Source organism: Nannobrachium achirus (assembly GCF_963921795.1).
Source record: "Nannobrachium achirus genome assembly, chromosome: 19".
Lineage (NCBI taxonomy): Eukaryota > Metazoa > Chordata > Actinopteri > Myctophiformes > Myctophidae > Nannobrachium > Nannobrachium achirus.
Genome location: NC_137826.1, coordinates 52,785,363 through 52,801,699, shown reverse-complemented (window position 1 = coordinate 52,801,699; position 16,337 = coordinate 52,785,363). Strand labels below are relative to the sequence as shown.

General features: G+C 44.0%; 1 protein-coding gene across 1 annotated transcript in view; it reads left to right on the top strand.

The window, feature by feature from the left end:
• Positions 1–10,787, top strand: part of LOC308304261 (cytoplasmic polyadenylation element-binding protein 4-like) — an 86,994-nt gene extending 76,207 nt beyond the window's left edge. Inside the window, exons 12-15 of the mRNA XM_080748827.1 lie at positions 1,004–1,122; positions 6,962–7,076; positions 8,063–8,244; positions 9,392–10,787. Of these exons, the coding sequence (XP_080604953.1) occupies positions 1,004–1,122; positions 6,962–7,076; positions 8,063–8,244; positions 9,392–9,619 (644 nt within the window). The 3' untranslated portion in view covers positions 9,620–10,787. The remainder of the gene's footprint in view (positions 1–1,003; positions 1,123–6,961; positions 7,077–8,062; positions 8,245–9,391) is intronic.
• The last annotated feature ends 5,550 nt before the right edge of the window (positions 10,788–16,337 follow it).

The following is a 16,337-nucleotide window of genomic DNA, read 5'->3' as shown; positions in this document are numbered from 1 at the left end:
TGGAGAGGGGGGACTGAGTTACTAGGGCCCAAGGTGGAGGGGGGACTGAGTTACTAGGGCCCAAGGTGGAGAGGGGGGACTGAGTTACTAGGGCCCAAGGTGGAGGGGGCCTGGAATTATTTAGCTATTGAAAAATAGCAGATCTACAAGCTCACAGCGCCGCACTGAGTGCCGCGCTGCGAGCTTGTAGATCTGATATTTTTTTGAAAACTTTGAATCTTTGAATAATATGTATTTTTTGTTTAAGCGAACATTTGCAATTTGTTGTGAGCATGTAGATCGGCTATTTTCACAATGGAAAGTATTTTCGTCTTTCGACTTTCTCTGGTGGGAGTCGACTTGTGTAATGAAGTCGACTGAGTCGACATGGCGACTTTTCCGTTAACCCATTCAGAACGGGTACACATTTTGTGTATCATAATTTTATGCTTTAACTATTGAAAAATAGCAGATATAGATCTGCTATTTTTGAAAAATCGTGAAAATTCGAATTTTGACCCGATTCTATAAGTGTCTTTTGAATCCTTCTAATATTTTTGGAAAAAAAATATGTTTCTATGTCAGCAATCTGGCCAGCCATCGTCAAAGAAAAGCTCCTTTTCACTTAACTGGAGCTCAGTTAGTCTGTTCTTGAGAGACTACTATGTCAGTGGTGCTCAAACCTTTTCATGTGAAGGACCCCCAAAATGATATTTATTTGGCCACGGACCCCCATCTCAAAATATCTAGTTCCAGGGACCACCCCAAAAGCAAAATTCTAGTTACAAACGTTTGCTTTGAAAATACATAATATATTCAAAGATTTGCACACATTTTCACGACTTTTTCAAAAATAGCAGATCTACAAGCTCGCAGCGCGGCACTCTGTGCCGCGCTGTGAGCTTGTATATCTGCTATTTTTCACTGGTTAAAGCATTCAATAATTCTAGGCCTGAATGGGTTTTAATGCCCCAGTATGTACTACTTCCCCCCCCCCCCCCCCCCCCCACGGCTTGTGTTGCAGGCTACGCCTTCCTGTTGTTCCAGGATGAGAGCTCCGTTCAGGCTCTGATCGATGCCTGCATGGAGGAGGACGGCAAGCTCTACCTGTGTGTGTCCAGTCCTACCATCAAGGACAAGCCGGTCAGTGCACGCACACACACACCAATGTGTTGACACTGTGTGTGTCCAGTCCTACCATCAAGGACAAGCCGGTCAGTGCACGCACACACACACCAATGTGTTGACACTGTGTGTGTCCAGTCCTACCATCAAGGACAAGCCGGTCAGTGCACGCACACACACACCAATGTGTTGACACTGTGTGTGTCCAGTCCTACCATCAAGGACAAGCCGGTCAGTGCACGCACACACACACCAATCAGTGATTGCGCTAGGATTTTTAACTGCCGGTCACCGTGACCGGCATGATTAAAATTTACCGGACATCTGAAGAATATACCGGACATAATCATTTTAATGCATAGGTCTACATTACAAGCAGGTGCACAAACAGCCAATAGCAACAGCTAAAGTATTAGGCCTACTGCATAGTTGGGACTGAAAACGAATTGAATGAAAAAGTATAGGCTAAAAAGAAAAAAACGCTTCAATCTTGCATAAGGGAATTAATTATATTGGACTAATCGCGCTGTTCGCGCAGGCTGTCTGCATGTGGCACACGCACACTGCTTTCACAACAACGTCTTTCTGTTGCATCATGTTTCATGCCAACAATACAATACCATGTCTTGACTTCAGAATAATGAAAAGGTTGATAGATTCATCTGGCCAGCAGCAATTAATCCAATACTCACTGTCGAGTGCGTCCATGCGCATGTTATGCAACTTTGGGAGAGTTGAAAAGGCTTTGTTCTTCCTACTGTCTCCACTCCATCTCCTCTCCTCATAACTTCAATCAAGTGTATAATGTTTGTTTATGGGTTGATTGCTGACCGTGCGTGCATTCCTTAATTCCCATGGCTTTACATGCTGTGCGTGCATCGCAAACTGACACTGAAATGAGCGAGCGAGAGAGAGAAAGAGAGAGAGAGAACGGGGGAGCGCGCGGGCGAGCGAGAGAGAGAGAGAGAGAGAGAGAGAGAGAGAGAGAGAGAGAGAGAGAGAGAGAGGGAAAGAGAGAGAGAGAGAGAGAGGGAAAGGGAAAGAGAGAGAGAGAGAGAGAGGCAGGCAGCCTGCGCAGAGGAGCAGACAGCGATAATAATAAATGACCATTGGTTTTTCAATCGGTCAGGATGTCCGGGAGGAATTTTATTTTTCGGTCTTGGCCATCAAAAATCGGTCAAATCCGGCAATTCCCGGTCTAACGCAATCTCTGACACCAATGTGTTGACACTATGTGTCCAGTCCTACCATCAAGGACAAGCCGGTCAGTGCACGCACACACACACCAATGTGTTGACACTATGTGTCCAGTCCTACCATCAAGGACAAGCCGGTCAGTGCACGCACACACACACCAATGTGTTGACACTATGTGTCCAGTCCTACCATCAAGGACAAGCCGGTCAGTGCACGCACACACACACCAATGTGTTGACACTGTGTGTGTCCAGTCCTACCATCAAGGACAAGCCGGTCAGTGCACGCACACACACACCAATGTGTTGACACTGTGTGTGTCCAGTCCTACCATCAAGGACAAGCCGGTCAGTGCACGCACACACACGCACCAATGTGTTGACACTGTGTGTGTCCAGTCCTACCATCAAGGACAAGCCGGTCAGTGCACGCACACACACACCAATGTGTTGACACTGTGTGTGTCCAGTCCTACTCCAGTTTTAGCGTCGCTACACTGGCTCCCGGTTGTTTTTAGGATTGATTTTAAAATTCTTTTACTTGTTTATAAAGCTCTAAATGGTCTGGCACCTTCGTACCTCTATAACTGCCTGCATAGATATGTTCCAACCCGCCCACTCAGGTCCTCTAGTGCAGACCTACTTGAGGTGCCAACAATGACATATAAAAAATATGGTGAAGCAGCTTTCTGCTTCTATGGACCGACAGCTTGGAATAAACTACCACTACACCTAAGACAGGCAGCCTCGGTGGATAGCTTTAAAGCACAGCTCAAGACCTATTTCTTTACTCTTGCTTTTAGCTAAATTTTTTAATCCCTATGCTGCTATTGACGTCCGCACGGCTCTGAAATTGTTCTTCAATGTTCTATGCTTTTATTTTTTCTTGCTTTATTGTAATCATTTTACTTATCTCTTTTTTATGTATTTTTTATTTCTATTTTACTTTTTCTCTGTTAAGCACGTGTGCTTCATTTTATGCTCTGTAAAGCACTTTGAGCTGCATTTCATGTCATGAAAGGTGCTATACAAATAAAGTTTTATTATTATTATTATTATTACCATCAAGGACAAGCCGGTCAGTGCACGCACACACACACACCAATGTGTTGACACTGTGTGTGTCCAGTCCTACCATCAAGGACAAGCCGGTCAGTGCACGCACACACACACCAATGTGTTGACACTGTGTGTGTCCAGTCCTACCATCAAGGACAAGCCGGTCAGTGCACGCACACACACACCAATGTGTTGACACTATGTGTGTCCAGTCCTACCATCAAGGACAAGCCGGTCAGTGCACGCACACACACGCACCAATGTGTTGACACTGTGTGTGTCCAGTCCTACCATCAAGGACAAGCCGGTCAGTGCACGCACACACACACCAATGTGTTGACACTGTGTGTGTCCAGTCCTACCATCAAGGACAAGCCGGTCAGTGCACGCACACACACACCAATGTGTTGACACTGTGTGTGTCCAGTCCTACCATCAAGGACAAGCCGGTCAGTGCTAGCCTGGTTAATAAACCAGACTGCACAACACCACCCCCTGGCGGTAGTGGTGGTGTTGTGGTCTGGCCCTTCACATTTAATAATCTTTTTCCACCAGCCCTCAGAAAGGGCGAGCCAATCAGGGCTGTAGGCTTGGGGCACGTGGTGGGTGGTGGCCTGGTTTTAAACCATTCAGCCAATCAGGCGAGTCTGTGTGTATTCAAACATATTCCCCCCTCCACTCTGTTTAGTCCCTAGTCTTTGATGCTTTCATTGAACTAACAAGCTATTGACACTTGTATGGCTCAATCAATTACCACAGCTCACAAGCCCTTCGAAGTTCAGAGGGAGCAATTGAGAACAAGTCACCTTGACATTTTTTTAAACCACCCCTTGGAAATGAAAATTCTGCTCCCGAGTCCAGACTAATATCCAACACGCAGTGAGGAATTAGTAAGAGCAACACCAGGCTAGGTCAGTGCCAGCACGCACGCACACACACACACACCAATGTGTTGACACTGTGTGTGTGTCCAGTCCTACCATCAAGGACAAGCCGGTCAGTGCCAGCACGCACGCACACACACACCAATGTGTTAATGTTCGTCGACTAAAAGGGTCCTTCCCACGGGGCACCACACTGGACACCACCCACTACGCCAGGGGTGTCCAAAGTGAGGCCCGGGGGCCAAATACGGCCCGATGACAAATGTTATACGGCCCGCATTTTCATTCCTAGATTGTACCCTAAATGGCCCGCCTGCAGAGTCAAACAAGAATGTTTTATATTATAATTTGTCAGCATTCCTTGTTCCCTGATGTCTGATCATTCTGAAGGGGTCAAAGAAAGGCTATTTTGTTGTATTCTTTACCTTGCACGTCACACGTTACATTTGGTAATGTGTGTTATTTAACGCATTTAGGCCTGAACACAATATGACGCAATATTTTATGCTTTAACACATCGGACGCCCACGTGGTTTTGACGTCTTAATTTGCTGGTGCCCATGGCAACGCGTCATTTTACCTACCGGCGAGAGTACTGGCGAGAAAAGTAATCCGAGTAAAAGTAATCCGAGTATGTCCTGTTTATTTCGCGAAAATCTTTTCTTTCAGTCAGGACCGTTTTTTATCATTTCTAAGCCACAGTGTTTGTGTTACGGCATGTAGAAGAGGCTGCCGTTTTGAGACAAAAAAGAAAAAGAATCCGGAGAAAACAGCATTTTTGTGCAGCCGCTAAACAGGAAGTCAACGAGACACACAGCACGTCCGGGTGACGTAATTGCGCGCTGCATGTTGGGAAATGGAGTTTGTTTCATCACCGCGGTAGCCAAGTGCAGTAGCTACAGTATAGTTTACTGTACAACGCGTCAAACGCGTCGTGGGCCTCCAGCGACATCAAAGAAATTGACTTGTAGACACCACGTGGGCATCCGATGTGTTAACCCTGCAAGGCCCAGCGTTGCTTTTTGGCAACGTTTTTTAAAACATTTTTTGAAAAATGTTATAATTAGTTTTCCTGTTCTTTTTTCAAATTAACATCACCATCAAATCCTATTGTTTAGTATTACAATGCCATTGGCCACGATATTTGCATATAAATACCCCCCACATAGGCTGACATTCACAACTCCCAGAGAAGTTGAAATTCCAGCGTCTGGACGAACAACATCTCACTTTTTAACTGAAGCTATTCCTCACTAAAACATAAGTAAAATGCCTGTAATATTTTTTTTCGTGATCATTAGAATGTCTAGAACACATGCATATGTTAATATTGTGAGAAATATCCCCAATATGCAAATTAGAGCATGATTTATGATTTATGATTTATGGCTATAAAACCTTACAAAAACATTATTAATGTTTTAACATTATATTTTCCTGTGATTAGGACTGCTACAACACCATCTGATTTTTTTTAATTTTTTTTGGCCGGTAGAAATTAATTCGGGCCTTGCAGGGTAATTAAATATGAAAAAATAGCAGATATACAAGCTCACAGCGCGGCACTGAGTGCCGCGCTGCAAGCTTGTAAGCTTGTAGATCTGCTATTTTTGAAAAATCGTGAAAATTAGAATTTTGACCCGATTCTATAAGTGTCTTTTGAATCCTTCTAAGTCATCTTTCTAGGTCAGCAATCTGGCCAGCTATCGTCAAAGAAAAGGTCCTTTTCACTTAACTGGAGCTCAGTTAGTCTGTTCTTGAGAGACTACTAGTGTCAGTGGTCCTCAAACCTTTTCATGTGAAGGACCCCCAACATGATATGTATTTGGCCACGGACCCCCATCTCAAAGTATTTAGTTCCAGAGCCCGAAGGGCGAGTAGCCGTAGGCAGCGCAGTCATGTTGCCATACCTTAGCAACAGGAATGATACATTTATTTTAAGAAGTACATTCTATTTTTTCCCCCCGTTTTCTACGGTTTCTTGGGCTGGATAATGGCAGCCTGGAACGGTTGTTCAAGGGCATGTTAGTAAACGTGCCACAATTAACATTAATGAATTGCACCTGTGCAGTTGACCTGCGGAACCTGAGAATATACCATCTTGTCAAGATGAGGAGAATACTAGTGTGGAGAATATAATTATAATACCTTGTTAACTTCTTCAGTGCCATATTTAAAGTGGGACCTCTTATATTGCCGGTTCGCCAACAAAGGGTTAAAAAAATAGTGTGCACGCTGGTGCACACATTCGTGCACAGATCATGCACTATGCATGTGCATGCTTTTCACAGCTTTCAAACAAAAAAATCCGCTTGGAAATCCGTTCAGGCATTCAGGAGAAGGCAGCCCTTATGTTTTCTTCAAATGTAAACAAACATGGCTGCCATGTTTGAAAGATGGGGTTGGTATGGGGGTTAAACATGCAATTTTGCGATCGCGATCATGGCTAGTACACTGTTGGAGGTCCAATTTTTTTTTTTTATAATTTAAAAAAAAAAAGACGTCCAGAAGACGTCTGGCAGGGGGGTCCATAGTTAAAAAGACGTTTTTATTATAGAAAACGTCTTTTTTTGGCAGGGTATGAGTTAAAGTGACCATTTTGTTAAATGTTGTATTTGTAGTTATTCTACTGTAATTTGACAACATAATAACCAGCACAGATAGATAACTTTATGGCAGCCATGCATACCCCTGATTCTCCATCCCTGCGTGCACCAGGTCCAGATCCGCCCGTGGAACCTGAACGACAGTGACTTTGTGATGGACGGCTCTCAGCCGCTAGACCCCAGGAAGACCATCTTCGTGGGCGGTGTCCCGCGTCCGCTCCGCGCAGGTACGTTTTTTTTTTTTTTACTTTTTTTTTTTTGGGGGGTTTTGAAAATGTTTTGAAATTGGTGAAATCCTATTAGTCTAAAGGGGAACACACACTGGACGCGGAGGTGGCGCGGAAGCGGCGTGTCAAAAAATATGGCCCCGTTATTTTCAATGAACTAACCCACACCGGCGTCGTCAGACGCGCGCAGCCGCAGGTCTGCCGCCTCGTCTGCCGCGCCGATACGCAGCTGTTCTATTTTTCCAGCGTTGCTGCGCGGTGAACATGTTCTCCCATGCTTCTCCCCACCGGGGGAAATGGATGTGCTGTGTGGCAGCGCGCCGCATCCATTTGGGGTTACCGCGCGGCACTTCACGTGCATCGATAGCGCGACGCCACGCTGCGCAGCCACCCGCATCCAGTGTGTGCTCCCCATAAGGGTTAGGGTTAGGTTTAGGCATAGTAGCATTCACCAGGTTAGCATTCATCAGTGTCGGCAGGTTAGCATTCACCAGTGGAGTGGTTCCTTGCCATTTGCTTTTACAAATGTATTCTAAATCCTTTCAAGGTTTTTGAAAAATGCACTTTTCCTGTGTCAGTGGTTCTCAAACTTTGCTCGTGTGTGTGAGCGCGTGTGTGTGCGCGCGTGTGTGTGTGTGTGTGTGTGTGCTTGCGTGCAAAAATAGCAGATATACAAGCTTGCAGTGCGGCACTCGGGTGCCGCACTGCGAGCTTGTAGATCTGCTATTTTTGCGAAAAAAGAATTAACATCTGCGCAATTTAGTCTTTGAATACTTTTGACCCAATTCTATAAATGTCTGGTTTTTGAAAAATGCACGTTTCTATGTCAGTGGTTCTCAAACTTTGTGTGTGTGTGTGTGTGTGTGTGTGTGTGTGTGTGTGTGTGTGTGTGTGTGTGTGTGTGTGTGTGTGTGTGTGTGTGTGTGTGTGTGTGTGTGTGTGTGTGTGTGTGTGTGTGTGTGTGTGTGCACGTGCACGCTGTGCAGTGGAGCTGGCCATGATCATGGACCGGCTGTACGGGGGCGTGTGCTACGCGGGCATCGACACGGACCCCGAGCTGAAGTACCCCAAGGGCGCGGGGCGCGTGGCCTTCTCCAACCAGCAGAGCTACATCGCCGCCATCAGCGCACGCTTCGTGCAGCTGCAGCACGGCGAGATCGATAAACGGGTGAGCGGGAAAAAACTTTCCTTGGGCTAAAAATGGACCCCACAAAACTGTGAAAAGTGATGACTCACTATACCATAGTGGACATGGACGGAAGCACACACACACACACACACACACACACACACACACACACACACACACACACACACACACACACGAGTGTTCCACAGTGTGGATGGAGGGCTTTCTTTTAAATACCTTTTAATATTTAGAATAATTTTCTACCTTTTCATAGAACTGAAGTACTTTGCTGGGTGTTCTATTGTATTTGTATATTCATGTATTGTCATACATGCATTGACCCGAGCAAAACAAATTTCCCTTGTGTATAATAAAGACATCTAATCTAATCTATTAAAATGTTTTCTTTTTTGTTTTTTTTATATTTCTTTTTTAAACTGACAATTCCCTATGCAAAGTACTATGTTCTATCCGTCTGACTTTCAATGTTATATGAGATACATAAAGTGGTTCCTGTGTAAATAAGCCGAAAGTCTTACAAAGGTCTCCTTTTGGTTGACCTTGCACCAGTGATTTGTACTGTCATGAAACTGTACTTTTTGAGCGGTGGTCACCCCGTCTCCATAGCGTGGCCGTGTGTGTATGTGTGTATCCGTGTCTGTATGTAGCCTGAGGACCGCTGGGTGAGTTACCAGAGAGGTGCTGTTGAGCAGCCTTGAAATGTACACGCAGATCTACAAGCAGATCTACAAGCAGATCTACAAGCTCACAACGCGTCGCGCTGCGACGCGCTGTGAGCTTGTAGATCGGCTATTTTCAGCACACAACCAAGTGTAAAATCAGTCATTACGATGCCATCAAGGCCTGCCAAAATACATTTTTAGCCGACTAAATCAACTGTAGATTTAGTCGCCTAAAAACTTATGATATTTAGTCGACCAGAATTTGACTAAAACTAAAACTTTTCAGGTGACTAAATTATGACTAAAACTAAATGACATGTTATTCAAAAGACTGTGACTAAAACTAAATCAAGATTTGCTGTCAAAAACAACATTGGTTCACACTGGTGTGATTTATTTCCTATGCAAACTTCTAATAGATTCTTCAATCAATCAATTCCTGTCCTCTCGTCCCCTCCATGTCCTCCCCTCCCCTCCCCTCCCCTCCCCTCCCCTCCCCTCAGGTGGAAGTGAAGCCATACGTGCTGGACGACCAGCTGTGTGACGAGTGCCAGGGGACGCGCTGCGGCGGCAAGTTTGCGCCCTTCTTCTGCGCCAACGTCACGTGCCTGCAGTACTACTGCGAGTACTGCTGGGCCGCCATCCACTCGCGCGCCGGCCGCGAGTTCCACAAGCCCCTGGTGAAGGAGGGCGGCGACCGCCCGCGCCACATCTCCTTCCGCTGGAACTGAGCGCGCTGCAAACCCCCCCCACCCCCCCGAAACGCGGGGGCAGCGGACTGAGGGGGGGGAAATACGGCGGGGTCATATGGGCAGCAGCCATTTTGGAGAGAGGTCGGGTCTTTTCTCACTTCCTTCACAGGTGTTCTACAATAATTTTAGTCTCGCATAGCCAGACAACTATTCCACAATCTCCGAATGCTATATAGAGTCTGGAACGGCAGCTCCCGAACGGCGAGTATCGGAAGTAGCCAGTGCTGCACTGAACTGTAGTCCCATTGGAAACATAACAAACACAATAGCTCAGACAAAGTCATTCGAGCGGCCTATTCTTGTTATGGGTGTATAGTTTAAGAAAACGTTTGAAAACATCATGGAGGTAACACCAATAACACCAGAAAAAGACGAAATAACGCCCCCAGAAATAGGAGAGATAACGCTTCCAGTAGGACATGTTATTGCTACTGCACCAAGGGAGCGGTTGCGTCACATCCGCTTTATCTCGCACTCATCGTTTCTATTTCCGTGCCCCAGACTGTTGACGGGAGCATTTCCCAAATCGCGGAGTCAACAGTCTGGCCACGCGAGACTATCCAATGATACTAATGGAGGCTCTGTTCCATTCTGGTCAAACAGAGTCAGGGTGCTGATGCTGTCTGTTCATGTTGGCTCACTGGAACTCAAATGGAACCAAATGGACCCGTAAAGTCTTTGAAATAAAAGGTTTTAGAACCACTACATGAAATGGAACAGACTTCATTAGTATCATTGGTAACACCTGTGAAGGAAATGGGAAGAAACCCAACTTCCCTCCAAAAGTGGCTGCTGCGCATATAGCCCATTGGACAGTGGTTCTCAACCTGTGGGTGGGTGGGGACGATTTCTTTTATTATTAGTCCCCATATAACAGTGAAGTGAGAATTTAAGGACTTTTAAAAGACCTTATTTTTTAATACCTCCGGGGGGGGGGGAGAAAGGGGACAAAAACACCTACTGCACCCGAAAGGCAATCGACAAAATACACCGTAAAAGCTGGTCAAACGCTGACCCAAATGTGTTCAATAATCTAAGAAAGAGGCAGACATCGTGCAAACAGACGATCTATCCGATATTCTCACAATATTTACCGGAGTCAAACAAAATGAAACGACTCGACTCCTACATTTCCCTTCAAGTGCTTGTCAGGGTGGGGGGTGTGGGGTGGGGGGGGGCGTCCCCCAGTTCAAATAGGATTATTTTTGGGGGGTCACGGCCGGAGAAGGTTGAGAACCACTGGGCTATGGGAGAGGAGGTTGAAACAGAGCGGGAGGTAGCGCTACGAGTCGCAAATCATTGTACAAAATAAATGCACTTTTCTGTTGCTGGTTCCTTTTTTTTTTTTTTACACCAGAATCCATGTTTTATTGTTTCCTTTTTTTTTTTAAGTTAATATAAATCTATAGATATATCTATATTTTGAAAATAGAAGAGAAGAAACTGGAATTATATCCCTCAAAAGATCCAGCAAGAAATAGAAGGATGTAATATAATTTTAATTTATGCATTTGATTTGTTCTGTAGATGTATTTTTGTTATTGGTGAAGAAGAAGGAAAAAAAAATCTATAGGAAAGACTGGGTTGTGAAATGCTACCCTGCTATTCAATTGGAGCTCGATTGGCCGTTGAATTAAAAGCAGATTATGATTTAAGTTTTGAGAGGACCCAGAATGACAAATATTCAGTTGGCATATGATGGACAGTTTATATTTTTTATCTGAAATTGTGTTTTATTTTTATTAATATTTTTATTTTGTTTAGTTTTTTCTTTACGATGCTCCAGAGAGAGTCCTATTTAAATGAGTGATTTGACGTTTGTTTTATTTTGTTTAAATTAGTGATTTGACCGTTTGTTTTATTTTGTTTAAAGAGCTGTGATTAAAATATTCCTTCAGAGAAAAGAAGCTCCATAAAAAAAAAGAAATGATATATAACTATGAAGTTGTTGCTAAAGAGGAGTGCACTTATTTGTGATCTACGCAGTGCAGAACAAGTGTGTGACCCTCTAAAGGAAAACTTTAGTTTCATATTTTAGATTGTAATTAGAGAAAAGAAAAGATGAGTGTTAAAATGTTTTAATGTACTGCTTTCTATCGTTTTAGCCGTTTTAGTATTTTGATTTCAGTGTTTGGGGGCATGCACACACGTGGATAAATATGTCTTTTTAGACGCAATAAGCTGACAATTTCTTTGTTACTGTTTACACCAGCCCCCATAAGTCGCATCTGCCCATGAAAGATTGCAGTGCATCTTGGGAATGGGCTTATTGTGTCTGAAAAGACACATTGCATTTAGCCACTTGCAAATCAAAATCGTTAAAGCTATACTATGTAACTTTTCCTAACTATTAAATCGCTAAAATTTTAGAACACCCACTCCTTTAATTTCAGCCCCGAAAGACTTTTCTTTATATGTTTTTTACTGAGCCAGTGAGCAGTGACAGGGACTGCATTTCGCAGCAAAATTACGTCATCTGTATACGTTGTCTCCAGATCATACACTACCGGCCAATCACAGCACGGATCATACACTACCGGCCAATCACAGCGCGTCTTGCCGTCTCTTCAGGAAGTAGCTTGCTTCAACAGCAGTGTTTATGCTGGTGGTAGAGTCTAGCCTGTTACTCCCCCACCGCCTGGTTGCATAGGAACGTGAGACCACTCTACGGATGCGTATCGGCGAGCTGCAGGCGGTCGCGGTGGTTTTGCGGCCCCGCTCCGGTGGTCCTTGGCGACCCCGGGCGAAAAACTGCTGAAAAAAGCAATACCGCTACTGACCAGTAGTTGAGCAATTTCCATAGTATAGCTTTAAAATCACTAAAATGATAAAAGTAAATGAAAAAATGTTAACACTCATCTTTTCTTTTCTCCAATGACTATCTAAAATATGAACCCTTGTTGTAAAAAAAAAAGCAAATTTGTCCATTAAGGGTGGTTTCTACTTAGTTTTGTGCCGGTGTAATGGTTGCACATTGTATGAGCGACTGTTTTCGAGCGCAACACCGGCACATGACCAAGTATGAACCAGGCGTTTGTAGTTAACCAAAGCTTTTTGTTTTTATTTCGATTTGAAGAATAGAGGGCAAAACAAGCAGAAGTTTTTTGTACAACGAAAATGAAAATGTTTCAGCATCTTTTTTAGTTTTTGTTTAGTTTTGTTTCGTCCCCCCCCCCCCCCCCCCACGCTAATATTTTGACGTTACTTGACAAGATCGATTTTTCAGCAACAAACTTGTTTGGGTTATTGATCTCCCATCTTGACATGCAAAAACTAATACCTCAAGCTCAGCTGCTAAAAAGATGTGCCGAATCTTATCTAATTTTAAGAAACGAAAGAGAAGGGGGGGTAAAAAAAAAACTATCGCGCGCTGCTTTCGATCTCCTTCCCACGCAATCAAAGGGAAGAGACGCGAGCTACGTCGTCGGCACAGTTTTATTTTATTTTTATAATTTTTTTTTTTTTGTACTCACTGCTTTGTCTCTTCCTTATTTTTGTAATCGAAGGTTGTGTGAAAAGGACAGTGCACGCAGTACACACAACACGGAGTCGCAGTGCAGGCGCCGATCACCGCTATTAGCTGCGGATTATCGCCGCCACGGCTAGCTCGCGATAGCACTCAGAATCCCGACACCTTGCAGAACCCCCTCACACACGGCTGAAGCTAAATCGCTAAGTAGAAAGTCGTTTCTCCTAGTTCCGGTGGACCGTATGGGTTCCCAAAGGACTCTTAACCAGTAGGTCAACTCTTAGTTTTAGAGAGCGAGAGAGAGAGGTGTGTTCAGCGAGCCATCTCCGTACGGCTCCCATCGCTGCTACAAAGTCAGTACAGATCGTTTTTTTGTTAGTTTGTTTTTTTGTATATTACTACTCTTCGGACGTGTTTGTGCAATTCTTTCCCCAAGTCTTTGATGTCCAAGCTTTGTCGTTTGCAGCCGTGTCGTTGACCCTCTGTTGATCTCAATAGGCAATCACAAAAAAAAATATATATATATATATATATATATACAGTATTTTCTGGACTATAAGGCGCACCTGACTATAAGGCGCACTGTCAACGAATGGTCTATTTTCCAACTGTTTTCATATATAAGGCGCACCTGACTATAAGGCGCACATAATAGACGCTACCGTTGCGTTATGCATCAAACAGATGGAGCTGTGCTAAAGGGAATGTCAATGTCAATGAATGATCCATATATAAGGCGCACTGGACTATAAGGCGCACTGTAGTTTTTTGAGAAAATTAAAGGCTTTTAAGTGCGCCTTATAGTCCGGAAAATACGGTAATCTAAATCTTTTTTTTTTTTGTCTTTTTTTATTTCTCTCACCTAGTTTTTAAGTGGTGAGGGTTTGCCCTCTTCAACCCTGATCCTCTTCTCCAAACCAAGCTATGCCCCCCCCCCCCCCCCCCTTTCTCAGCAGCCCATGTTTTCTAAGCATAAATGAAGATAGTTTGCTCTCGGCGATGTGCTCTAGCGCTCCTCGTGTTCTGTGTGTCGACCCACAACGCAGTTTGTCCTTCGGGGCAGACACTGCATGCCATTCAGACTGGATTTAGGGAACCAAAGATGGCCGGCCGCGCATTAGTGGGTCACACGTGTAGCTAATTTTTTTTTTTCCCATTTCTGTCTTTCTTTTTAGGTTGATCTTTTATTTGTATTGATTGCAAGGAGTTTAATTTATTATTTCATTGCAATTTTATGTTTCAACTTTTTCCTGAGTACCCATCTTAATCTCCACCCGATTTCACACTCTTATCAAGACCAGACGGACTCTAGCAAACCAAAGATCGGGCCTCGAAATCGATAACAGTAGCTGTAAATGTTATGGTTCTCAATAGTGAGACTACTTTGAGAACCATTGCGAGTGTAAACCCATCTCCAGAGGAGGGCCAGGCCCTTCCTTTGCCGTAAAACAAAAAAACACCCTGCTTTTTTTCAAGACGCTCGTCGATTCCGTCGCTTGTCTTAACACCTACACCAGGGTTCCCCAATAGGCGGCCCGCGGGCCATTTGCGGCCCACGGGGGGGCTACTGTCTGGCCCCCACCAACCCCAGTAATAATGGTGGTATAAGAGCAGCAACAACACTAGTATATCGTCGTTGTCGGGTGGAAACCTTGTATCTCCAAATGTGTACGCTCTTTCGCAAAGTAAAGCCCTGCTTCAAGGCCGTCACACAAAAGTAGTGAAAACAGCAGATCTACAAACACACAGCGCCTTGCGGTGCGAGACGTTGTGTGCTTGTAGATCGGCTGTTTTCACTAGTTTAAATAATTTTTAAAATGATAAATGCAAAACGAACGGTTTTGGACCAACAAGATTTTCACCCGACAACGACGATATCTGAACTGTCGCTGGAGTAGCGGGAACGCCACCGTCACCCCCTGCAATGCTGTGGCCCTCGGCTTGGCACCCTAGACATGATTCAATGTTGTGGCCCTCGGCTTGGTACCCTAGACATTATTCAATGTTGTGGCCCTCAGCTTGGTACCCTAGACATTATTCAATGTTGTGGCCCTCAGCTTGGTACCCTAGACATTATTCAATGTTGTGGCCCTCAGCTTGGTACCCTAGACATGATTCAATGTTGTGGCCCTCAGCTTGGTACCCTAGACATTATTCAATGTTGTGGCCCTCAGCTTGGTACCCTAGACATGATTCAATGTTGTGGCCCTCGGCTTGGCACCCTAGACATGATTCGGCCCTTGGGGAAAACTAATTGGGGAACCCTGACCTAAACGGTCCATAAACCCACAGACACACACACACACACACACGCGCACGTGCGCATACACACACACACACACACACACACACAAAATTAATCCTCCCATTTTGCTAAGTCTCAGCGGTGCCTGAATCTCTTAGCCTAGCGTTTGAGCGTGTCAGGGAGTGTAGTGCAGAAATGTAATAATAATAATAATAATCATCATCAAAATAATCTAAATAATAAACTTGATTCTTCTAACACACTAGTGAGAGAGAGCTGTTCCTCGCGTTGGGGGGAGGGGGCGCTGTTGCACCAGTCTTTGCACCCTGGACTTCAGTTGTGCAGGTGTGTGTGTGTGTGTGTGTGTGTGTGTGTGTGTGTGTGTGTGTGTGTGTGTGTGTGTGTGTGATACACTTTAGAAGCTAAATGAAACACTTTTTGAAGAATTTGCTGTTTAAAAATGATACAAAAAAAAGATTATTTTATACATGGCCTGCTGATTTTTTTGGTACAGTGTTTTCTAGCTAAATTATTTTGTCATGCACATAACATTTATTATGCACTACTTTTTTCTAAATATTTTCTTTTTCTTTTCTTTCTTTTCTATTCCCAACAGTCATTTTAGGCACATTTCTTTTTCACAAAATGGGAAGACTCCTTTTTGCAATACCTCAATTTTTTCACATTGTAAAAGGTAGCTTTTGTACAATTTTGTTACTGACAGATCTGCATTATATGGAAATGTTTTCATTTTGAAGAGAAACAAAACAAAAAGAACTAGAGTGATTTCAATATATATTATTTTCAATTATGCTTTTTATACATTTCAGTGCTGAGGAGAAAAACAATCTTTACAAATTTGAGTGCACACTTTTGTTGACGCGACTTCAAAAAAAGAAGAAAGGGAAAAAAAAATCTGCAGAGGATACAACCAAAGCAAACCTCTCTATTGGGTCCTAAGCTTTTCGTAATCACACACTAGA